Genomic DNA, 26,563 nt, shown 5'->3' on the forward strand with positions numbered 1-26,563 from the left:
ATCTCCACGTGCTTGGCCCCCCCGAGCTCCCAGGCCGGCCAGGGGCTTTCGGGCGGCAGGTCCAGCCCAGTGGGGACCGGGACTCCCTGCGTGGGGCGGGCAGGAGCCTCGGGGCCCCTCGGTAACAATAAAGGGCCAGGGGAAGCGCTGGGGGGGCGGGACGATGCTGGCAGCTCCGGGGCCCGCCCAGCCCGGCGAAGGGACAGCCCCGCCCGGCAGTGGGGCGCCGCCTCCCGGGGCCCGCAGAGAGGCCTGGCCGCCGCGCGCCGCTCTGGCTCCCAGTCCCTGGAGGAGGCGGAGGGAGCCCGCAGCTGCCCGGCCTGGGCACCATGCAGCCGGGCAGGCGGTAGGGGCAGCCCGGGGCCATGGCCACCTGGAAGCGGGACGGCCGGGTGACCGGCTGCCAGCGGCTGGGCTGCGCCGGGCTGGCCGGGGCGCTGAGCCTCAGCCTGACCGCCCCGCTGGAGCTGCTCACCGTCCTGGCCCAGGTGGGCACCTCCCCGCCCTGGCGGGGGCTCTGGCAGGCGGGCCGCAGCGTCTGCCGGGCCGAGGGCATCGGGGCCCTGTGGAAGGGGAACCTCACCGCCTGCCTGCGCCTCTTCCCCTACAGCGCCCTGCAGCTCGCCTCCTACCGCAGGTAAGCGCGGGGCGCTGCTGGCTCGGCCCGCCTGCTGCCAAGGGGGCAATTGGGATGGGCAGCCTGGTGCCCCCCACCCCGCTGGGGCTATGGGCGCTGCCAGAATCTGCCCTGCTCCTGCAAAGGGGTTTTCCAGGGTACAGGCAGCACAAGTTGTCCTGTTACGTCTCAGATTAACCGTTTCGGAGGCTGAGGACTGGGACCTCCTGCCATGTTTACTCTGCTGACCGAGTTGAGATCCGGATTTAAATCATCTGGACATTTACCCATCCAGACCGGCCCACCCTTTAGGATGAGTTTGACCATGGGTATTTGTCAAAAGAAACCTCACGTCTCGGTCAGCAAGTAGACTTTTTCCAGTTTGACTTAGTATGAAACCTGTTTCCTTGCATTTTTCTACAATTTAGCAGGTGCTGACCTGGCAGATCTCATTTGGAAAGGAGATTTTCTCGTTTTAGATTAACATCAGAGACTCCTCATATTAAAACTCCCACTTCTGCTTGAAAATATGTCATCTCTCTTGACTAAGTGCACTCAGTAACACCTACATTTCCTGTAATTGAAAGAGATTAGGAAAAAAGATGTGGCTCCACTTAATTTTTTTTATTTTTATTTTTTTTTCAGTTTACTTGGCTGGACAGTGTGTTGTCAGTTTCTCTGTTCCCTGTATACTCCCACTCTAGGCCTCAATGTTGTAGTCAGTTTCCCCTGTTTGTGATTGTCTCTAGTACAGCAGCAGGGGAAAGATGCATATTTTTTAAAAAGGGGGAAATTATGACTGTAAAACTCAAACCAAACCATAGGCTGTTGTTTTTAACTTTTTGTTTTGAATTGGCTAGATTTCAAATTGACTGTGTCCCTTTAAGGAAGTTCAAAGTTGTTCCTTGTGATAATTTTGCTCTTTCAATTATTGCAGTAGCTTTTAGTGTTCCCATACAAACATGTACAGAGTCGTATATCTTTCAGATTATCACAGTTTGACAATCCTGTAAATGTTCCATTCACTATGTGATTTACTGGGCCTTTTTTTTTAATTAAGGTCACAGTAGGTTGCAGTTATCATCTGTTCCTTAAGCACTGTTAATTGTATTTAGTTTTAGTTTTTCACAAATCTGTATTAAATGAGCCTATATACAAAAATGAACAAGAACATTCTTTTTAATTTTACCAGACTCATAACTAAGAGCCTTCATTTTTATAGCTGTAATGCTAGCCTAATGGGGATCTCTAATCTGTATGCACAGAGTCTTTAAAACTACTGTACAACATTACATGTTAAAACTCCCTTTTTTAATAAGAAACAGCCACTAGAGGCAATAATGCTGCAGAGAGAGAGGAGTGTTTGCCAATATGAAGTAGTTCTGTCAACATTACTCAGCAGACATGCGTGGTTTATTAGGATTTCCTTTTCTGTCAGGCAGTTTGCAGTCAGTTGTTTGTTGCAAAGCCTCCAGTTGTCTCTGAAGCAGTGGGCCTGTTTGTTTGAAGTAGGGTGACCAGATGTCCCGATTTTATAGGGACAGTCCTGATTTTTGGGTCTTTTTCTTATATAGGCTCCTATTACCCCCCACCTCCGTCCTGATTTTTTACACTTGCTGTCTGGTCACCCTAGTTTGAAGGTTGGGTGGATTTTTTGCTTTTTGCCAGTTGGTTTATTGAGGTCAGCTGGGTGCAGGATGTATGCTTCTGCATGGTTGGGAGGCTGGGGTTATTCCAGTTCATTGGCTTCCCAAACCGGATGGGAGGGGAAGGAAAAGAAGTGGGCTCACTTTCCTGCTGTCCAATCAGGCACGCCACAGGGGACTCGACCCACACTGACGCCATCCACTGTTTGTAATGTGCTTGTTCTTCACCGGGCAGTGAGTGAATCATCATTGCTCTGCATGTGCAGTTCATGATGAAGATGGGTTAGTGGAGCACCAAGATTTGGACTCAAGCAGCTTTATTAGGTCCTCCTGCTTTGTAACAATTCTGTGAATCTTAGATGGACTGACTGAATGTTACTTGAAACAATGCACCCACTATTCGCTGGGTCAGCAAGCTGCTCAGAGGAGAGGATGGACAGTTTTCTTTCTCTTCTCATTTACCCAGCAGATCTCTGTCAATTGCTACAAGTGGAGAGGAGCTGTTAGGCAAAAACAAGTACAATTACTCACACACTCCCACTCTAATGCATTAAGCTTGTGGTTTATTTGTGAGATTCCTAGGAGGGGAATACCATGCACAGACACAAAACATCAGACAGAGATAAACACTAATGATATTTAGTCCAAAAAGGACATGGTCTGGCTAGACAGTTATTGAATGTTTTGAGCCAGGGAATGGTAGCTTGATGGGAAAGGATGGAATTTAATCACACACACACACACACACACACACACACACACACACACACACACACACACACACACACACACACACACACACACACACACACACACACACACACACACACACACACACACACACACACACACACACACACACACACACACACACACACACACACACACACACACCCCTTCTAAGCTGCTCCCTAGGCTCTGACTCCCCTCTGACTTTTCCTTTGCTCACTTCCTGCTGCTTGCATGATATCCATCATGCTCATTTCTAATTTGATTTGAGTAATGTGTGCACTGGAGTAAGTCCTGTCCTCTGAATCACAAATGCCAGAATCACAGACTACCCTTGAAGACTCCAGGATGCTACCAGTGAGTTGGGGGAAAAATACAAAACATGCCAATGTTGATGTTTTAATAGCAAACTCAAACCTAGACTTAATCCTTGACACAATGTAGTGCCTGAGCGTGAGTCTTCCCCCTGAGCAAGAGAAGCCCTTCTAACCCTGAGACAATGAAACAAGGGATGTTCTGCTGCTCTCAGGATTGTAATGAAGATTTCTGCATATTTTTTTCTATAACTTCTTCTGGAGTAGCCCGTATATTGGAAACACTGGTAGAGAGAAGTAGTCACATCTCAGATCTCCTGTTGATAACTGAAACAGTGAGTCAACTCCTTTAGCATATGAAGTCTGTGCAGTAGTGTTTTGAGTTATAGTAACTTTCGTCTCAGTAGATGTAAATACAGAGTCCTAGGATTTAAGGCCAAAAGGGATCACCAGATTATCTGACCTCCAGGATATCACAGGCCACTAAACACCACCCAGCACCCGCATACTAAACCCAACCACCAAAAGTAAACCACAGTATTACAGCCCACAGGAGACCAGAGTATTATGTGCCACAGGCAGAGAGACTAGGAGGGACAGAGGTGCTGCTTCTCATTAGGGTTCTCATTTACTGACCTGTGTTTTAAACCAGAATTCTTTTGAAAAGCAAACCAGCGGTCCTTTGAACTACTACAGTGTGACATCCCTTCACAGTTTTCATAGTTTTTCTTGAGCTGGTGCTTCCTAGCCAAGAAAATTGAGAGAGTTTTGGTTAGTGGTTATATCTGGGGACTGAGAGTCAGTCACTGAATTACTTTGTGACCATAGGGCAAGTCATTCTGACCTCTGTGCCCATGTTTACCCCCTGTTTACAATTGTTATTACCTGCTTCATGGAGGTTTTGAGGCTTGCTCAGGATTTGTAATGTGCTTTGAGACCCTTGGATGAAATGCATCATTGAAATTCTAAGTATTATTTATTATCAAATAAGCTGATGGACAGAAGAACAATTACATCAAGAACTAGCTTCATTTTTATGCCTGATTTTTATTGAGTCATAATTAATAGTTCCTCTTTTATCTGTCTCTTCTAGGTTTGTCATGCTCTTTACGGATGACTTGGGCCACATTTCCCAGTGGAGTGCCATCATGGCCGGAAGCCTGGCTGGCATGGTTGCAACCATAGTGACTTACCCTACCGATGTGGTAAAAACGCGACTCATAGTGCAGAACCGGTTGGAGCCGTCTTACAAAGGGATTCTTCATGCTTTTTACATAATTTATCATCAAGAAGGATTCCTGGCACTTTATCGCGGTGTTTCGCTGACTGTATTAGGTAATCTAATAATGGGAAAGAGTCTTTTTTTTTTTTTTTTAGCTTTACTGTACATTATGTATTGAAACATCAATATGATGCACCTGTAAGTTTTCCCAGTTCATTTTAAATGTGCAAGCAGTAAAAAGACTCTCTAAAGGACATCTAGATGTATAAAGCTCTATAGCTCACAACTTGTTTCACAATTTTGTTATTTCTGCTGTAGCTGAGTTGTCTCTAAATTATGAGCAAATGCTGCCATTATCTTTAATGGGTGTGGCTAAGAGAATTTGAGAAGATACACTGGCCTAGCTTTTCTGGATTACCTGGTTGCATTTAGAGGCAGCCTATTCCTCCTTTACTTTACTTAAGAAAAATGACGTGTACCCATAGTGCACTGTGGGTGTAATATGGTACTCTTGAAAGACGAGTCAAAGCAGTGGCATTCCTCTTTACTTGAGGCAGATGGGGCATTTTTATTTATTTTGTAAAATAGTTATTGACTCTCTACTCTGTAGCTTTGCAGAATACCACATTTTAATATACCGTAAATGTTTACATAAATTGATTCTGACAAAAAACAATGAGCACTAACCGCTTACAAGCAAAACTTAAAATTAGTGACAGCAGAAAACAGAAATCGTATGCCAGGCACGAGAGGAGAATGTCACTCATCAATTTGGGCTAAAGTGCAACCCAGTTGTGTGAAGAGTGGAACAAAAGATTGACCTTTCACGAGATCAGAACAGTAAGAGACACCAACACAATATACAAGCCCTGTTGTAAACGTAAATACCTAATGCCATATTTGGACCCTAAAACCTGAGCTTTAAATAAGCAAGAAGTCCCCTTGATAAATGAACATCTAACAAGTAAAGGTTTTTAGATATTTAAGTCTGATCTAAGTGAGTAAAGCAGGGTTTAAACTGGCTTACAGTCCCTGGCATTTAGACAAGGCTAGGAGGAAGCATGTAAGTTCTCATTATACTGTGTTGTATGCTCACATGAATCTTTTCTGTCTGGTTTGCTTTATAGGTGCTATCCCATTTTCTGCTGGCTCGTTCTTTGTTTACATCAATCTGAATAAAATATGGCAAGAGCCCAACTTTCGCTTCTCTCCTCTTCAGAACTTCATAAATGGCTGCCTAGCAGCTGGGGTAGCACAGACACTCTCCTTCCCCTTTGAGACCGTAAAGAGGAAAATGCAGGTATGGAGCATCGTTATTGTTACCATTTTGGTGGTGGTCATATGGTCAGTGTTAGTTTCAGGAGTTTGGGGCCAGACATTAGCCTGTTGATTGTGATTCTTTTTTACCAAGAGTGAATCCTTAGAGAGGTTTAATTATTCCTGGCAGTAATGGCCGAGAATTTTTTGGCTTAGGTTTTGTTAAACTGGTCTTAAGTGGTATCATGAGATCAACAATATTTCTTGATGTTACCTTATTTTCATTAAAACTTCATCACCATCATCAGAGTAACAGACATGTCATCATCTGGTGGCTGCTTGGCCTATGTCAAATGAGCTGATATCCTGCTCTTGGTGTGCAGGTATCCATATCATAAATGCTCCCATCATAATTGGTAGCCTTATTGACAATCTCAGGATGGAAGCCAAACAAAAGGGATGGAAACTACCTGGGGAGGCCCCTTTGAGTCAGGGTTCAGGCCTATTGAAGTGGAAGTGTTCACTGCTTCTCGATTCAAAAAGTAAACATGGGGCTTCATTTCTAAGGCTCCCAGGGTACTTGTACATTGCAAAAAAGACCCACAGTGCCAAGTTTCGGAGCCCACATCAACTGACTCGGGCTCACGTTATGGGGCTAAAAATAGCACTGTAGACATTCCCTGTTCGGGCTGGAGCCTGGCTCTGAAACCTTATTTTTAGCCCCGTAGCGCAAGCTCCATAAGCCAAGTCAGTTAACCTGGGCTCTGAGACTCGCTGCTGCATGGTGTTTTTTTGCAGTGTAGATGCACCCTGTGTCTGATACCCTACATGAGCACAAACTTTGGGACTAGTATGATGAACGTTCAGTAGTGGGAATAGCCCTTCCTTTTGGTTCTCTCCTCTGATCTACTAAACTCATGCTTCTGCCAAATAGTTTAATAAGGAAAACTAGTTCCCCCTCAGTTCAAACTGGGATTTAAATTCCCGTATTGGTTTTTAGGACAGTTGTAACACAGTTCCCCAAAATAGTGTGAAATCTGATTTTTTTTTTTTTTTTTTTTTTTTTTCCCCCTACCATTCTGTCCTGAATCCAGACCTTTGCCTTCTTTTTTTTTCACCCTCTCCATACTCACGTGAAACGGTTGGCTTGTTTCACCACTTGAGTTGCTTGTATTGTTCCTCGTGTTGGAGTTCCTACATACATTCCACATACGTTCATAGCTAGCACAGTCCATAGAGAATTAGGCAGGGACCAGGTCACATTCTCATGCTTTTCTCGTTAGCCATAACCACCTACATTTCAGTTTACCAGTAACTTGTGCATTAAGTTTTCATAGCTAGTGAGAAGGAAAATTCTCAGGCTTCTGGTCTTATATTAAAAAGGTCCATTTATAGTTTGCTCCTCTGGAACAGTACAGTTGGGGAAGCAAAAAAATCATTTTTCAGCCACTAGGTTGTGCTGTTTCACCAGTGTTGTGGGTTTTTGTTTTGTTTTGTTTTTGTTTTTTTTATAGATAAATGCCAGCTGCTCTCTGTTGGGTACTCCTGTAAAGAATGTTGAGGAACTCTGGGTTTATTGCCCTCTCTAGGTGACTAGATGTCCCGATTTTTATAAGGACAGTCCCGATTTTTGGGTCTTTTTCTTATTAGGCTCCTATTACCCTCCCACCCCCTGTCCCGATTTTTCACATTTGCTGTTTGGTCACCTAGCCCTATCTCTGTAGAGAACTGTCCTACACTTCCAGCAAATAAATGTATTAAAAAAAAATGACCGGAAAGAAGAAATTGATCAAAAATATAAATATTTTCTCTGTTCTACAGTTATTTGTTTTCGCCTTTGCTGCAATTTATATACTTGTCAAGTGCCTTACTGTTTTAAGGTGCTTTTTTTGAGCTTAAAGACCCCCAGCTCCTCATAACACTTTACTAACAAACTGTGGGGAAGGCAGGAGGATACATACAAATCAGGATTGGTTGAATTTATTATTTTAAGTAGGAGTGGTTGAACTTGCTCAAACTGCCAAGTAAAAAGCCTGGCTGACCCTGGGGGCTGGCTGAAGCTGGGTTGAAGCGGTCTAAGAAGTTGTTTCTAAAAGTTAGCATACGCATGTTGCCCAGCCTTGTGGGGAATCAGTTCCACTGATCTCGCCTGCTGAGGGCCTGAATCACCTCTTGCTGAAGCAAATGGAAAGGCTCCCATTGCCTTCAATGGGACGTGGACTGGATCCTGGGAGCGCTCTGAAGGAGGAATGCTTTGTCCCCAATACAGAGAGGAGTCAGTGCGTTAGGGAGTGCAGAGTAGCTATGATGATATCCGCATCAGAAGGGCAGTGACAAGGTGGGACCTAGAAAGGGGAGTGGGAAAATGGAATATCCCAGAGGTACTGTGGGGAAAACAATGGGGGGAGGAGCTAATACCTTTCGTAACCATGATTCTGTCCCAACTGTCTCTTCTGATCTGTTTCCATCTGGTGAGCCTACTCACTGGGGAAAAGAAACATGTGATGTACTGAAATGTTTAGCTACCCCAGTAGGCTAGTATGCTCTGCAGTGGCACATGGGGAAACTCTGGTTCATTTCACAGACCTGGACTCTTGCTTGCTGGGTGAGGAGGAGCTGAGAACTCTGGGGTGGACTTGGGGCCACAAGGAGTCCCTCTGATGGGCTTCAGGAATGAAACTAGCAGGCTGCCAAAGGAGTCTCACCAGTCTTCCTGCCCAAGGGGAGATCCAGTGGCTCAATATTGGTGTTGGGCAGGGGAAATTGGGGAGTCTCAAGGCTCTCTCAGATCCCCCTGATAGAGAGAACTGGACAACCATCAGGAAGAGCCCCCACAAGGCCTAGACCCCACTAATACAGCAGTGGTCTGGAACTGCAGCACTGATCCAAGGAAGTGAGACTAGGACTGGGACCTAGGAACACTTGAGTTCTAATCCCAGCTCTGTAACCGACTTACTAGACAGCCTTGGGCAAATCACTTGAACGCCATCTATTTCCATGTCTGAATAATACTTCCTCAGCTAGGAGTTGTATGCACAGTGCTTTGAAGAGACATACCGCTATGTAAGGACTAAGTACTACTAACATTTATCACAGTCATCCTTTGATCACAGTTGATCCATCCTTTCCAGTGTTACAGATCTACAGCCGGATCCTGCTCCACTGATGTCAGTAGGAGTTTTCAGAGAAGTGGGCTGTAGTCCACGAAAGCTTATGCTCTAATAAATTTGTTAGTCTCTAAGGTGCCACAAGTACTCCTGTTCTTCTTTTTTTAGTAGGAGTTTTGTCACTGACTTCAATGGAACAGGATCGGACTCTGCATTATTTTATATTTTGGTGGTGATTTACTCTGTCAAACTTGTTCCTGTAACCAGGGCTCTCCCCTTCCCCACTTCACCCTCAGTGTTATCGTTACCATGTTTAGCTTTTTTTTTTTTTTTTTTTTTTTTTTTTTTAAAGTTGTTATATTTGATCCTAAATATAGTCGAATGCTTTTTGATTTTTTTTAATTAGAAACTAATTCTAATTAGTCATTTTGAATGTGTGAGCCCTCTCTCTCTATTGTGATTATCCTAATTTTATCCCTTTGTCTTCCTTTTTTTCATTTCGCTCCTGATTGGCATGTTAGAGAATTGAGAGGTACAGTATGCATGTTTTGGCATGGAACATATGGCTTATATTGTGAATCTAGAGGATGGGGTTAGTCAGAGGGGAATTTCTCAGTAACACTTTCTGTGCTATCAACTTTTAGAAGAAATAAGTAAATTATTGCTTAGGTGAAAGAGAACCTAAGACTAGATCCTTCCCTCCAGTATGAGATGGCCTTTATCATAGCCCATCATAGTGCACAAGGTATTGGAAGACAGGATACAAACCTGATGACTGAAAAAGGAAATAGCTGGATTACTTTTATTTGAAGTTTAGAAGAAAAACTTAGTGGGTGTTGAGTTGATATTTTTAACATGTACTTTGAAATCTTTGTTTGAATCCAAGTATTTGCTGAAAACATCACTAAAATTTTCACATTAAAATGTAATGAAATTTTGCATAGCTGATTTGTGTTCCATTGGCATTATAGGGGTCACTTTAGGTTTAAAAATTGTATATATTAAATAAATTTGTGTTGCATATAACACCATAGATATTAAACCTCAAAATTATTTCTTACTTTTTCACTTACTTTTTGGATTTCGCTCAGTTTGAACAATGAAAATAGTCTAATCAGTTTCATTTTTATTTGTAGCTAATTTCTAATTAATGTCTTTATTAGGCTGTCATGCATTAGCACAATGATGCAATGTTTGTTTGCAAATATTAAAAGGAAATGTTAAAGGAGGAGAAGGGCTGTTGAGGTTTTTTTTAATTGCTTCCTTAGGACTCTCTTAACATTTCTAAGCTAATTCAAATCAAAATAAAAATTGCCAATTACTGGTACTCTCATCTTCCATCAGTAGCATGAAAGATATTGAGGAGTTGTTTAAACCAAAATCCAGTTTCCCAGATGAATATCTAATACTGCACCAGAGAACCTTGCACCTTTATTAAAGTGAATTCAAGATGATCTCTTTCTGCTGTTACCTTCAGCCAGCTAGGAGGGTTTGCTGGTATAGCTAGACCAGCAAACCTTCTCTAGTGTAGAAGACTAAGCCTAACAGAGTCCATTCCTTACAGCTATTGTAGGATTCAGTTTATATATATGTAATGTGGCATTGATTGCACACCATTCCGTGTGTTATGAAGAAACCTCTCACAGGAAGGTAGCATGTTGGAGTGCATCATGTGAAGATGCTTCCATACCATTTTAACACCAGGTTATGTATTCAGTGGACTGTAACTGTTCTTTTTGGAGCAATCAAAAACAAATGGATATGATGTTCTTCACTTCCTGTCCTAAACAGTTGTGCAGGGTTGCTATGGACTGGAAGTGGCTGTTTTTCAGTGGGGAATTGCATTAATATTGGGTGTAGTTCTATGAGTTGGGAGGTGGAAAACATTATATATATCAGTTCATAGGTGCTGGAATCAGGGGTTATGGGGGAGTGGCAGCACCCCCTGGTTTGAAGCGGTTTCCATCATATACAGGATTTACAGTTTGGATCAATGGCTCTCAGCACCCCCACTATACAAATTGTTCCAGCTCCCTGTATCAGTTTGTAAAGTGCTTTGGGATAAAAGGTGCTATGCAAATGTAATTTTTTTATTAATAAAAAGTGATTAAGTACTGTGAATTTGCAGTAGCAGATTTTGAAACCTTTAATAAGGGCCATACTGCATTATAGGGTTGGCTGACCATTCATTAAGCCCAGTTTAGAGCCCATGGAGCACCGTAATCTGACGTCAATAAAGAACTTGCATATAATATTTTTGTTGTTTGTTAAAATAGCTCCTTAGTTAGGGCCTTGGGTGCTAAATGTCGGCCTAACACAACTCTTAGAGCTGGGTTATAAGCAAAGCCTGGACAAGGAAATGGGATCCAATAGTCTTTTATTATAAAAAGCATTCTCCGTGTGAGCCACTGAAATTCGGGTTTGTCAGATAGTTACATTCCAACACCGCCTAAGTGTGAGTAATTTTTGTACAGAGAGAGCTTAGGCAGTGGGATGTTTCCCAGTGCTTTAAGGCCAATCTCTGAGTCCTCTTGTACTATAGCATCCCTGCTATTTACAAGATTTGGTTTTCCTGCCAGCTGGGAATATGAAAGTTATTTGAATCATGAGCCAATTTATTTAAAAAACTTCTGGGTCATGTGATTCACATGACATCTAAAAAGCAAGCATGCTTTAGGACCTTTTGCACAAAAGCTGTTTATTATTTAACTCCTTATGTGCCGGTGCCTTGGAACCTTTTAAAGATGAAACTATTTGAATGAGTAGAGTGGTATATTACACAGTGTAAATAATAAGGAACAATACTGTTTTTTGTTTTGTTTTGTTTTAAATCTTAAATACTGTACTTTGTATAATGGACATCCATTGTTAGTACACAATACATTTTAAATACTCTGGGTTTTATTGTGAAAGGGACCATGTCTCTATTTGTCCTGTTAATTCAACCCCAAAAGTATTTATTTGTATAATCCACCTGAATCTGCATAGTTTAATCTGTTTACATATTTTTTAATTGGCATCAAAGTGTGGTGTTCTGCTTCTGCATAGATGAAGAGAGAGATTCAAAAGTGCCCTGAGAATTTCCAACATGCTCTGTCACTTCCGGACAAGCAGAAAGGATCTGTGCTTAAAAGGCCAAACTCATCCTGGGTGTAGATCAGATGATTTCAGTGCATCAGGAACATATTTGTTGTCTTATTTCATAAGAAGGACAATACCTCCATCAATGCAGCATTTCTCTTCTTCCCTACACTTGTATGTTTGCAAAGCAATGGGACTACTCAACTAATTTGTATTTTCTAACTTCTGATTCCTATCACCATCCCAAACTCCCTCTCTGGTACTGTAGTGTTAGTATTGGGTATGAGCCCAAGTCCTGGAGTGAAACCTGAACTCATGACTAGCCTGACTAGGAGGGGAGTGTTGCCAAATGGGTCACATCAGAGTCCATTTGTTTTCTATGGGCTTTTTCTTTGCAATCACTTCCAGTTACTGGCCATGTCAACTTTTTATTTATTTATTTGGCAAGCATCCAAAGAAGTGGGTTGTAGCCCACGAAAGCTGATGCTCTAATAAATTTGTTAGTCTCTAAGGTGCCACAAGTACTCCTGTTCTTTTTGCGGATACAGACTAACACGGCTGCTACTCTGAAACCTATACTTAATACAGTTCAGTCTCTGAGGTTGTTAAAGAGCAAGATACGTGAGCCCTATTGCCTTAGGAACTACAGTCCCTGGAACACTGTTGGCCAGTTGGGGCGCAATTCTTGCCTCAGTGAAATGTGAGACTTTCCTTCTACCAAAGCTCTAGTTGGCTTTTCTCTGGCCCAACCACTTAGAGGCATTTCTCTCAGAAACCCCAAAGACGCCTGGAAACGGACTATCCATATGGTTGTCATCGTAAAACTGTGGTGTTAACATTTTGTAGTACAGCAGGTTTTGTTGTTGATTTGAGGTTTTTTTTTTTTTTTTCCCTTACATGAAAAGGCAATAAAAATAATTAGCAGTAGGACTGGTCATAGCTGACCCTTCCTCAGCCTTGTGAAGCCTCCACTGGAACTGAACAGATTTAATAGTCCTGATCTGGTTGGTAATAACTACTACTACTTTGCTCTTCTATAACCTCTTTTCTCCAAGGAGGCAGGATGCTAGGAGTAATAAATAAGGATCTCAAGCTGCTTAGCGAATTAAGCTAAATAAACATCTCTCTGTGGAAGGTGAGGCATCTATAGGCCTCACTTACCCACCAGTGAAATGCAGCCACCTCTGAGGTACTGAGGCAGCTGTTTGTCATTCAGCAGCACTGCTCCATGTTTTTTTGGAAAAGGAAATTAAACTTATTGTATCTGATTGAAACTGCAGGAGGCAGACTGAATGGAATGTATTTACCCGTGCGGGAATTTAACCAAGAGAGGGACTGTTTGGAAACTGAAGTAATGAAATCAGTGGGGTGTGTGTGTGTGGGGACACTGTTAAACCCATGATTGATATAAGGCTCTCTTAATTGATTTATCTATACACAGAGTTGCACTTCTATAACAATGTGTAATTTTAAACTGATAACTGTGCAAAAGGCTGTGTGGACACTCTCTTCTACTGGTTTAAACCTTCTCTTTCACTTTAGCTTCAGTCTGTTGCTAATCACCATAAACTAAACTGCAATAGGCCCCTGCCCGGCTTAAACCAAAATAATGCCCCAGTCCTGTCAAGACTTACGCAAATACTTACTTTTGCATACAGAGAGTAGCTCAACTGAAATCAAAGGGACAAGTCACCATACGTGAAGTTAACCATGCATGTTTGCAGGATTTGGGCCCAAGATTGTCTGCATAGGGGTTTGCACCAGTTTAAAGAAATCAGTGCAACTTTGCATGCAAATGATGCTTTAGCTTGTGTCAATTTCTTACCACTTTGAGCTAAATCAATATAAGGCACTCCAAAACCAAAATGAGCGTGTGTATACAAGGGGATTGCACTGACTCTCTATAGTAGGGTTACCATACGACCGTTTTTTTCCAGACATGTACGGCTTTGTGGTAATCAAACCCCCGTCCGGGGGGAATTGCCAAAAAGCCGAACGTGTCTGGGAAAAATACCACCGGCCGGGCACTTCCCCTCCCGCGGCTGCTGTGCTCCTCCCCTGACTCTTTGGCTCTGTTTAAGAGCCGAGCTGCCCAAGCGCTACCGGCTTCGGGCAGCCCCTATGCCTCCGGACCCTGCGCCGCCAGCCGGGCACTTCCTCTCCTGGGCTCCGGGGGCGCAGGGTCCGGAGGCATGGGGGCTGCCCGAAGCCGAAGCGCTACTGGCTTCACGGTTTGCCGTGCAGCCTCCAGACCCTGCGCCCCCGGCTGGGTGATTCCACTCCCGGGCTCCAGCTGCACTGGGGAAGCGCCGGCCGGGGGCGCAGGGTCTGGAGGCTGCCCAGCAAGCCATGAAGCGGTAGTGCTCAGGCAGCCCTTTCCACGTGGCTGGGAGGGAGGAGGGGGAGTTGGGGCGGGGCCTGGGCCCGTGGAGTGTCCTTTTTTTAAATATGGTAACCCTACTCTATAGGCAACACCCTCATAATCATGAGCATAGAAGCAAAAGCAAACTTTTTCTTTTTAATGAAAACTTAGGCTCAGCAGCAAGGAATGCATTCCACTGCAAAGGCAGAAGCCACAGAATACAAAAGCCCTGATTCTAACCTATTTAATGCTGTGCTAGAGGCCAAATTCTGCTTGCTTTGCTCACTGGAGCTGTCCCATTGATTTCAGCAAGAGAGGCAGAGTTTGACCCCAAATCAGGGGTTTTTCCCTCTACCTAAGGAGAAGAGGACAAAGTGTTTCTAGAGTGCAGGCAGCTGAAGGTCGGCTGTTCTCATCGATTGCTCTGGAGACAATTGACTGCTGTTACCTCACAGCAGATTACCTTTCCACATGTCTGAATGCCCTGTGTGGGCTTGCTGTATGTTCTGGTCCACGCTTAATCTGTCCGCAATATTGTAGGTTGTAATTTGGTCCGTGCAGTGTAAAATTGCTCACACGTTCTTAATACTGGTTCTTTATTTGCATTTTGAAATTGTTTGCCATCTCTGGGTAACAAAATATTCTTTCAGGCCCAAATCCTTTAGTCCTCATTGAATGAAAATTTCCATTGACTTTGGTGGAAGTATTGCCTGAGCGGGGACTACAGGATTTGGCCGTCCGTTTCCTTTCAACTATGATTACATCTTGCTGCTACAAGTGTCCCTGTTAACCCAGCCTTAAACGACTTCACCGTTCTTATTTTAGATTCCAGATTAAGTGAAATGACCTGCTGAGCTTTATCATAAGTTGCTTTCCTTCACTGCTGAGTTGTTTTTTAGTTGTGATCTTTTGAATGTGTATACATTTGTATCAATAAGAGAGAGTACTATATTTAGTGATCAAAATCCTAAATCCCCATTACTACAGGAATATATTGTTAACTGATCTTTCACCCTCCCTGGTCATTCATACCACACACCTAGAAGGTAAAGTACTGTATCTGCAAAACAGAGTTTCATACATTTTATCCCATGGGAAAGTATGTTAGTAAGAAGAGCCTGAATTTAGGGCCATATTTTCAAGCTGGCCTCCATTTTTGTGCCTGTAGTTTGTGGGTATAAAATTCATAGATGCAGTGTAGGTCACTTAAATATCTGATAACGCCAGCAAATCAGATACGTGGAAATCTGTGTGTCCTAAATGGCTGGTGCAAAATTGTATGCAGTTGTGTGCCTGCAGTTTTGGCAAACCAGAGGCCCTGCCACCTTGTCAGAAAATCTGGTCTAAAAGGTCTCATCTTCGTTCCTCGTGGGGTAACATGATTTACCCTTGAAAGGCTCAATTTGTTCATCCTTAAGCAGAATTCCCATTGAAATCAGTGTGTGAACCACAGGTCCTGGTCCCAGGGATGAGAAATGCCGGGCTGGGGGAACAGAGAGAAATAATTAAGCATTTTGTCCTGTAAGGTCTGCAAGATCACTCCCTAAAGTTGCCTTTTGACCTTAGCCTGGCATTACAGGCCATAGGTGGGATGGTGTTTGTAGGGTCTGCAAATTTACTGTACTCTGTTGGGGGAAGAATTTTGCCATGATACTTCACCTTTTAAAAAATAAATCCTGGTCTTAGACTATCAAATTTAGGGTAGTCTGAGTTATATGAGTGCGCGTTTTGGTGAGTGACGCAAAACCCACTGGAGACTAAAAGATTGTTTTGTACTTGGGAGATAGGGAGTAGAATCAGTCTTGCATTTAATAGATTTAACACTGAAAGTACCCACTGCATCCATCACAAACCTAAGGAATGCAGATGAGCAACTTGAATTTCTTTCTTTATCATCAGCACAGCCCCTTCCATACAATACCTCTCTTCTTTCACAGAAACGTAAGGAACATACAAAGTAGAATAGATTTTAAAAAATGTATTAAAGCCACTGTTAAATAAATATAGTACAGACGTTAAGAAAAGAGTGTCTGTACATCTGGGTATAGTGCTTAGGTTATCCACAAATATAGTTTGTTTGTAAAGTCATAAGATACATATAGTGTATAAGCACCAATAACCCAAATTTAGGTGAATAAGTTTAACAATACAGTTTAGAGATTTAGAATCCCAGTACTTGGGTACATCACTCATGAAAAGTTGTACAGAAAGTTGGTTATGGAAAGCAAAATATATCAATGAGTGAAGATTGTCCCTCAGTAAGTGAGAATGTACGGTAGGTTGTCCATTTGGAAAATACAATCCATGAGGAAAGTGTGACAGGTTCGATCCCTTACGAAGCCACCTGATCTGCTGAGATGCCACTGAGTCTACCTGTTCTGCCAGCATGGACCCCCTTTACCCTGTCTTGCTGAGCCAGGCTATTAAAACCACCTCTAATACACACACAGGCAGGGCCATACCCAGCTGCAGATCAGTTCAGGGAAGACTCAGCTTAAGGGACTTGCTCCAGCACTCAGATGTCCACCCCCTTGGAATGCAGACCAGAAGATATATTATGAAATTCGCCCCCTCCCTCAATGTGGAGAGAGGTGTTCACACTTCTTGCCCCTCTTCCTCCTCCCCATTAGAAATGACAGAAACTGAGTTTAATAATAAACAAAACAAATGTTATTAACTATAAAGGGCAGATTTTAAGTGGTAAAAGGGGTAACAAACAGAACAAAGCTGATTACTAAGCAAATGAAATCAAACATGCAAGCTAAGCTAGTTTCACTAAAGAAATTGGTTACAAATAGTATTTCTCACCCTAGATATTGTTGCAGGCAGTTTGCAAAGCTTCTGTGGTTCAGAGTTCCAGTTGTATTCCTTTTCAAACTGGACCCCTGTCTCAGTCTGGACGCCCCCCCTTCCCCCAGGTCTTTCCTTTTTGCAGTCTTTCTTCTTGGACAAACAGGCCATGGAGAGGAGGAGTCCTGTTTGCCTTCTTCCCCACCCTTAAATAGGATTTACATAAGGTGGGATTCGTTGTTTCCCAAACTTGACTCCCCATCCCCAGGGCCGGCTTTAGGAAGTGCGGGGCCCAATTCGAACATTTTCGTCGGGGCCCCGGCAAGGATGACTTAAAAAAAAGTTTAAAAAAAACTTTCATTTCATTATTTACTTTCCATAACTATATAAATAATAACAACATTATATATTACCTACACTGCTGGCTAGAGGCAGGGCAGGGGGTGCGGGGCTGGCTGCAGGCAGAGCAGGGGGTGCAGGGCTGGCTGGAGACAGGCTGGTGCGGGCAGGGCGGGGGTGCAGCAGGGACTGGCTGTGGGCAGGGGGTGCGGGGCGGGCTGGTTGTGGGCAGGGCAGGGGGTGTGGGGCTGGTGCGGGCATGGGGTGCAGCAGGGACTGGCTGTGGGCAGGGGGTGCGGGGCTGGCTGGAGACAGGCTGGCTGTGGGCAGGGCAGGGGTGCGGGCAGGGGGTGCAGCAGGGGCTGGCTGCCAGTGCGGGGTGCGGGGTTGGTGCGGGCAGGGGGTGCAGCAGGGGCTGGCCGCGGGCAGGGCAGGGGCTCCCCTGCTTCTACCGCCCCGGCCCTTTAAATAGCTGCTGGAGCCCTGAGGAAGCTGCGGGGCTCCTGTGGCTATTTAAAGGACCGGGGCGGCAAAGGCAGCTGGAGCCCCTGCCCTTTAAATAGCCCCCACAGCCCCCTGCTACCCCAGGGCTTCAGCAGTGGGGCTCTGGTGGCAATTTAAAGGACCTGGGGCTCCAGCCCCTGCTGGGAGCCCCAGGCCCTTTAAATTGCCCCCTGGGGAAGCCGGCAGCCCCGGTATGGTGTACCGCCGACGGCAAGGGCGCAGGGCCCGATTCAGGGGAATCGCCTGAATCGGTCTAAAGCCGGCCCTGCCCATCCTACCCCCCCTTCCCTTACAGTGGAAAGTTACAAGAAGTCTCAGGTAATGTTTTAGTATCAGCGTCCATGAGTCAGTGGCAGTATGAAGAGTTCACAGGAAGGCCAAGCTTTTCACAGTCCATTGTCCTCGCTGATGGGCCATCCACCCTGTCTGGCTTTTCCATTGTTGTACCTGAAGTGTTAGCAGTGGACGTCACCCAAAGTAGCATAGTTGAAATACAGATACATAGTCCATATTCCTAATTTCAGATACAGAAATGATACAGGCATACAAACTGGATAATCTCATTCAGTAAATCCTAACCTTTTCAATGATATATCACATGTATAAAGTATCTCTCAGTTATGTCATAGTCATATCATAAGCATATTTTCATAAAGAATATGGAATGACATGTCACAGAAAGTGTTTCAGTTACTTTCCCCGCTGCACTTCTCATTGGCTCACCAGCTCATCCCTCCTGGTATTGCTGATGTCCGGTGACGTGTTCTGTGTAGATGTCCCTCTGGCGTCCAACACCATGAGTTGCCGCATTAGCCGAGTGTAGCATTGACCGATTCCACATTCCCACAACATTCGCTCGTTACTGGGGTCCCATGCACTCAGGGCTCCAATGATCAGTGCGTCTGTCTGTACCTGGTAACCCTTAGCTCTCAAGGTATCAGCCAGAGGGGCGTATTTCTCCACCAACACTTTGAGAGCTAAGGGTTACCAGGGGACAGGTAAGCCGGGGTCCTGTTCTTGAAGGGCACTGTGACGTCCGCCATGATGATCTTCTGGTCCTCATTGGTGATGCGGATGTCCGGTCGCAATTGGCTGTCAATTCAGCTAGTAGGAAAGTCTTGCCTCTTTGGTCTGTTCCAAATGGGTATCAGTTTAGCAACCTAAAGACCCAAGCTCTATCAAAAGAGAGGAGTAAAAGTTGCTTTGTGATGTGTTATGCTACCCATAAAAAGTATACTCTGTCGGTGTGTTCTTTTGAATAAGCAATTAACCACTTCTCCCCATTATATAAACCAGGTTAGGTTTCTGCAGAACTTGGCCAGTGAAACTAGTCTGAGCTGTTCAGTTAGTTTCATTTTTAGCTCTCCTGCTCTAGTGCAGTTGTAGGGATGTGTAAATCCTCCAGCATCACTTGATAACCAAACCAACGTTTTCATTTAGGATCATAGACTTTAAGGCCAGAGAGACTATCATGATGATCTAGTCTGACCTCCTTCACATTGCAGTCCACAGAACCTCACCCGCCCACTCCTGTAATAGACGCATAACCTCTGGCTGAGTTACTGAAGTCCTCAAACCCTGATTTAAAGACTTCAAGTTACAGAGAATCCACCATTTACACTAGTTCAAACCAGCAAGTGACCCGTGCCCCATGCTGCAGAGGAAGGCAAAAAAAAACCAACCCCAGGGTCTCTGCCAATCTGATCTGGGAGAAAATTTCTTCTCAACCTCAAATATGCCGATCAATTAGACCCTAAGCATGTGGGTGAGATCCACCAGCCAGATATCTGGGAAAGAATTCTCTGTAGTAACTGAGAGCCCTCCCCATCTAGTGTCACGTCTCCAGCCATTGGAGATATTTGCTAATAGCAGTTGCTGATGGGCCATATGCCATTGTTGCCAATCTCACCATATCATCACCTCCATAAACTTGTCATGCTCAGGCTTGAACCAGGTTAGGTTTGTTTTCCCCCACTACTCCCTTTGGAAGGCTGTTCCAGAACTACTCTCCTCTGATGGTTAGAAACCTTCGTCTAATTTCAAGCCTAACCTTACTGTTGGCCAGTTTATATCCATTTGTTCTTGTGCCACTATTGGCCCTTAACTTAAATAACTCCTCTCCCTCCCCATTGTTTATCCCTCTGATGTAGGGAGGGAGAAGAGTGATCATATTTCCCCTCATCCTTCATTTTATTAGGCTAAACAAGTCAAGCTCCTTAAGTCTCCTCTTGTAAGGTAGGTTCTCCATTCCTGTGATTATCCTCCTAGCCCTTCTCTGCACCTGTTCCAGTTTGAATTCATCTTTTCTTAAACATGGGAGACCAGAATTGCACGCAATATTCCAGATGAGGTCTCACTAGTGCCTTGTATAATTGTAGTAACACTTCCCTATCTCTACTGGAAATACCTAGCCTGATGCATCCTAGGATTGCATTAGCCTTTTTCATGGCCACATCACACTGATGGCTCAGAGTCATCCTGTGATCTGCCAATACACCCAAATCTGTCTTCTCTTCCTGTTACTTCCAACTGATACGTCCCCAGCTTATAGCAAAAATTCTTGTTGTTAGTCCCTAAATGCATGACCTTGCACTTTGCACTATTAAATTTCATCCCATTTCTATTCCTCCAGTTTTCAACGTCATCCAAATCTTCTTGTATGATATTCCAGTCCTCCTGCGTATTGACAATACCTCCCAGCTTTTTGTCAGCTGCAGATTTTATTAGCATACCCCCACTTTTTGTGCCAAGGACATTAATGAAAATGTTAAATAAGATTGGTCCTAAGAGGGGTCACTGAGGAACTCTTTACCTCTGTCCTTAATTACTTTCTCTTTCAAAATTTGTTCTAAGACCTTGCATACAGTGAGGTCAAACTAATGGCCCAGTAGTTGCCCGGATCACTTTCTTTTCCTTTCTTAAAAACAGGTACTATATTTGCAATTCTCCAGTCATAGGCTACAACCCCTGAGTTCACAGATTCATTAAAAATAGTGTTTGTGTTTTAATAATATTTTCTAGCTTTGTAAAATCCTTTTTCAAAACTTAAATTTTTAACTTGAACTACTGGATGAAATGACTTTGATTTAAGTTGTGCCATTGTTTTTAGTCTGACACTTCCTTTGAGATTCTTTTGGTTCTCAAGTACTGTGTCTAAGGGCTTGAAAAACTGTTTTTATGGCTCCGATAAGCCAGAAAGGTGGGGGTATGAACCTTGCACCACAGTTAAAAAAATCTTTATAATGGTTTTTACAATGGTGAATGTTACTATAAATAATCTCTCAATAAATCATTTTAGAGATTAGAGGCTGTAGGCAAACTAGAAATCTGGTTCTTTGAGACATACCATTCTTTTTTAACATTCGCCAGAGTAGTTTTACTGCTTACCAAATCTTATTTAAATCTGAAGTACATCGTACCCTACATTTGTATTGTACACAAAAGTGCCACCCTTTGATATGTGCCTTTGCAGTGTACATAATGGCTAAAGTGATTAAGCTAAACTGGTGCACTTAATTCTTGCAAGTCCTCCCCTGCACGTTGGGAAGGAAAAGATGCATATGTTTAGCAGCATTGTCATCTTACTCAAGTATTTTAGCTAGCTGTCCCTTTTCCACTACTTGTCCACAGTTTCCTGGGCTTTTGGAATCTGTTTCAAAGTATCCCTGTCACTTTGGAAAGCAGAAGCATGTGTCAAATCCATCCCGGGTTTTTAGTGACTGCAGTGGGATTTTCAAAAAAGTGCCTCAATGACTTGTTCTTCTAACTCTCTTAGGTGCTTTCAAAAATCTCACCCAGTTACCATGCACTGATTGTGCTTTGACCTAAGGAATCTGGGCCCAGAGCCACAAAGGGGTTTAGGCACTGCAATGCTGAGTGTCACAGTGCCTTAGGTGCCCAGAAAATCACAAGATCACCACTGAGATTCCCCAAAGCCAAGTTAGGTGCCTGTGCTCCTGTACAATGAATGGGGAGAGACTGGAGCCTTAGAATGTGACCCACAAAAGCCAGTGCACTAGGCAGGGAGCAACCGAAGCTAGCCAAGGAAGATATCAGCAATGAGGGGAGGGAGGTGCTAATCCCTGTCGTGGAGACAGATGCCTCCCTGCATCCCAGACTTAAGCACCTAGCCACAAATGGGAATCAGCTGCCTGGAGTCACCTGGTTTGGCACCTAAGGCATTTCCTGTGGGAATGAGTTAGGCACCTGCCTCGCTCCACACAAAAACATCCAGAGAGGAGCTGCTGCTGCCCCCGCCCACCTTATAACTTTTAGCCTAATGGTTAGAACACACGTGAGTTCTAGGAGACCAGAGTTTAATCCACCCCCCACCACCACCATCTGCTGGGAAGAGGGGGGCATATTAAGGATACAAATATGTTAAGTATTTTTTGTGTCTTCTAAAACGTTAGGGTCAAATTCACTTATGGCATTAGGGGACACAACTCTGTTAAAACCAATTTAGCCACACCCACTTACACCAGGAATGATTTTAGTCTTCAGTATGTTTCCATTTTTTACCAGCTAGACCAGGGCTGCCAAATGATTGACATTCTAGAGCAGATGCATCTAGAAAACATCACCAGTTGTCAGTTTGATAGAAAAGGTTGTTACAGGCTTATCACCTTGAGGAAGCTGTGGGTTTTTCAGCCAAACTAAGAAGGAGTATTACACCACTTGCTGTTATAGATCACTGGGGAAATGTAAGAGAATTATATCAATATACCAATAAATTAACAGTTAAACTCCCGCTAATGTAAGATCACTGCCACTAATATAAAATTACTGATCTTCAGTGATCAGACCGGCATGTGCAATCACTTGTCTGGAAAAGAGTCTGTCTTGTCATATGTATGAACAAATCCTTGATTTGCACATGCAAAGTAGACTTCCATCTGTGTCCATACAGATGGATGAGGATCAGATTACTGAAGATCAGGCCATCCTAACTGTTCTAACACAGTAAGAGATTAATGGTGAAAGGATTTTGCTGCTCAGAATGACCCATTGCACTTTTGTTCCATGTGAACTAAGTGCACACTGGTCTGGTAGATTATGACATAATATCATGTTCTCATGTGACTTAGTATTTTGATGGTTTAAATCTTACTGTGTTTGGAAGTGGCTTGGATGTGTTACTCAAGTGACACCATGTACAATGCAGCACAGAATTAATAGTAGACTTCTCCTATACTCTACATTTCAAATATTCACCCGCCCCCCCCTCCCCCCGCTTGCCTTTCAATCAGACCTCAGGCAGAATTGTTAATTCTTTGAAATATAATTGACTAAAGCATGGTAAATAGACACAGGCCTCCTGCTTCAGCATTTAAGGGTTGAACACCTGTAGAAGTGAAGGAAATAAACAAATCAACTCAATTAAAAATAATTAACCTGTTGTGGTTTTTGTTTGAACAGGCTCAGAGTCCTTGCCTTCCCCATTATGGAGGGGTTGATGTCCATTTTACTGGCGTGGTTGACTGTTTTAGGCAAACTGTAAAGACCAAGGGCGTACTCGGACTCTGGTGTGGACTCACAGCCAATCTGCTCAAGGTGCGGATGTCCTCCATTCTGATTAGTCTGTATTTAAATACGATCTGAGACACATGACCAACTAATTGGTGGTTGGGACTGTAACACACATGATGTCCCCTCTTCTCCTCACCTTATGAACAGCGTGTTGATTAGACAGTTTGTGACAGTAATGGTAGAGGTTTGCCTGTACTCTGGTTACAATATAGCTGTTTGAGCTATATTGGTTTGGTCTTAATGGCCAACTGCAAGTTGCTGACTTTCATATGATAACATCCTCATCAAAAGCATTCGAGGAAGTGGCAGAGCCTTTTGATGGAAGCGGGAAGCCTGCTAAACAACCAGTGGGGCCCCTTGATGATCGAGATACAAAAGGAGCGCTTAAAGACGATAAAGTCATTGCGTAGAAATTAAATGGATTCTTTGCTTCAGTCTTCACGGCTGAGGATGTTAGGGAGATTCCCAAACCTGAGCTGGCTTTTGTAGGTGACAAATCTGAGGAACTGTCACGGATTGAAGTGTCACGAGAGGAGGTTTTGGAATTAATTGATAAACTTAACATTAACAAGTCACCGGGACCAGATGGCATTCACCCAAGAGTTCTGAAAGAACTCAGATGTGAAGTTGCGGAACTGTTAACTAAGGTTTGTCACCTGTCCTTTAAATCGGCTTCTGTACCCAATGACTGGAATATTTAAAAAGGGCTCTAGAGGTGATCCCGGCAATTACAGACCGGTAAGTCTAACGTCAGTACCGGGCAAATTAGTCGAAACAATAGTTAAGAATAAAATTGTCCGACACATAGAAAAACACAAACTGTTGAGCAATAGTCAACATGGTTTCTGTAAAGGGAAATCGTGTCTTACTAATCTATTAGAATTCTTTGAAGGGGTCAACAAACATGTGGACAAGGGGGATCCAGTGGACATAGTGTACTTAGATTTCCAGAAAGCCTTTGACAAAGTCCCTCACCAAAGGCTCTTATGTAAATTAAGCTGCCATGGGATAAAAGGGAAGGTCCTTTCATGGATTGAGAACTGGTTAAAAGACAGGGAACAAAGGGTAGGAATTAATGGTAAATTCTCAGAATGGAGAGGGGTAACTAGTGGTGTTCCCCCAAGGGTCAGTCCTCGGACCGATCCTATTCAACTTATTCATAAATGAGCTGGAGAAAGGGGTAAACAGTGAGATGGCAAAGTTTGCAGATGATACTAAACTGCTAAAGATAGTTAAGTCCAAAGCAGACTGTGAAGAACTTCAAAAAGATCTCACAAAACTAAGTGATTGGGCAACAAAATGGCAAATGAAATTTAATGTGGATAAATGTAAAGTAATGCACATTGGAAAAAATAACCCCAACTTTACATACAATATGATGGGGGCTAATTTAGCTACAAGTCAGGAAAAAGATCTTGGAGTCATCGTGGATAGTTCTCTGAAAATGTCCACGCAGTGTGCAGAGGCAGTCAAAAAAGCAAACAGGATGTTAGGAGTCATTCAAAAGGGGATAGAGAATAAGACGGAGAATATATTATTGCCCTTATATAAACCAATGGTACGCCCTCATCTCGAATACTGCGTACAGATGTGGTCTCCTCATTTCAAAAAAGATATACTGGCACTAGAAAAGGTTCAGAAAAGGGCAACTAAAATGATTAAGGGTTTGGAACGGGTCCCATACGAGGAGAGATTAAAGAGGCTAGGACTCTTCAGCTTGGAAAAGAGGAGACTAAGGGGGGATATGATAGAGGTATATAAAATCATGAGTGATGTGGAGAAAGTGGATAAGGAAAAGTTATTTACTTATTCCCATAATACAAGAACTAGGGGTCATCAAATGAAATTAATAGGCAGCAGGTTTAAAACAAATAAAAGGAAGTTCTTCTTCACGCAGCGCACAGTCAACTTGTGGAACTCCTTACCTGAGGAGGTTGTGAAGGCTAGGACTGTAACAGAGTTTAAAAGAGAACTGGATAAATTCATGGTGGTTAAGTCCATGAATGGCTATTAGCCAGGACGGGTAAGGAATGGTGTCCCTAGCCTCTGTCTGTCAGAGGGTGGAGATGGATGGCAGGAGAGAGATCACTTGATCATTGCCTGTTAGATTCACTCCCTCTGGGGCACCTGGCATTGGCCACTGTCGGTAGACAGGATACTGGGCTAGATGGACCTTTGGTCTGACCCGGTACGGCCGTTCTTATGTTCTGATGGAAGTTTATTCAAACACACTTGGGAAATAACCGAGAGAGAGAGAGAGCAGGGAAAATGGCTAAACATAAAGAGCCAGAATTTCAGCTATTGTAAGTCAGCATAGCTTCATTGACTCTGCTTGGGACAAAAGAAAGGACGCGTTTCTGCCACATACAAAACGCATCCCTAATTTCCTGTTCAAACAAATCTTAACTGTTTTAAACGTTGTGGTGTTTTAAAGTTCAGCACAAGCCCATTTCCTCACAATAATTTGCTATAATTGGGTTGTGCATATAATAAACCAAGTCTTAACTCAGTCTGGTACCTGTAGAATGACACAACTAATTTAGGATCAAATTCTCAGTTGGCCTGATGAGGCCAAATCAACAATGAAGTCCTCTAAATCCTAGCTTTGTAACTGAGTAGAGAATATTGATAGTGACTCTAAATTAATAACTGATTTCAATCCTTTTTTTTCCCCCCCAGATTGTCCCATACTATGGTGTTATGTTTAGCACCTTTGAGTTCTGCAAGCGGGTCTGTCTCTACAGAAATGGTTATATTGAATCTCCCTTAAGCTACAAACTAATTCCTGGAGTGGACCAGAGTTTACAACCACAAGAGTTGCAAGAATTAAAGTTTCTCCGAAGAAGAAATTTTGAGCCGCCGAAGCCAACTCTTGAAAATTGACATTGGAAAGTCCATTAAACAAATGTATGTTGCAGTCATTCTCTGCCAAGTCCACAACCTGAAGAAAGCGTAGCAAAAAGGAAGACACATTGCACTAGAGGTAGCAACACTTCAGTTTACTGTATGGCCTTCCCTGGGATTGAAACCCCCATGTCAAACATGAATAAACCTTGTAACTCATGTA

General features: G+C 43.4%; 1 protein-coding gene across 1 annotated transcript; it reads left to right on the top strand.

Annotated features, from left to right (window-relative positions):
• The first annotated feature begins 225 nt into the window (after positions 1-225).
• On the top strand, positions 226-26,563 carry SLC25A43 (solute carrier family 25 member 43). Its single transcript, XM_054040424.1, has 5 exons — positions 226-637; positions 4,399-4,640; positions 5,655-5,827; positions 23,386-23,520; positions 26,176-26,563. The coding sequence occupies exons 1-5, from the start codon at positions 366-368 to the stop codon at positions 26,377-26,379; spliced, it is 1,026 nt and encodes a 341-aa protein (XP_053896399.1). The 5' UTR covers positions 226-365; the 3' UTR covers positions 26,380-26,563.

The sequence above is a fragment of the Malaclemys terrapin genome, chromosome 9 (genome assembly GCF_027887155.1).
Source record: "Malaclemys terrapin pileata isolate rMalTer1 chromosome 9, rMalTer1.hap1, whole genome shotgun sequence".
In the NCBI taxonomy this organism is placed as follows: domain Eukaryota; kingdom Metazoa; phylum Chordata; order Testudines; family Emydidae; genus Malaclemys; species Malaclemys terrapin.

Coding starts and splice junctions, on each gene's coding strand:
- SLC25A43 (XM_054040424.1), top strand. CDS start 366: ATGGCCACCTGGAAGCGGGACGGCCGGGTGACCGGCTGCCAGCGGCTG. Junction 5,828..23,385: donor CCGTAAAGAGGAAAATGCAG/GTATGGAGCATC, acceptor TTGTTTGAACAG/GCTCAGAGTCCTTGCCTTCC. Junction 23,521..26,175: donor TCACAGCCAATCTGCTCAAG/GTGCGGATGTCC, acceptor TTTCCCCCCCAG/ATTGTCCCATACTATGGTGT.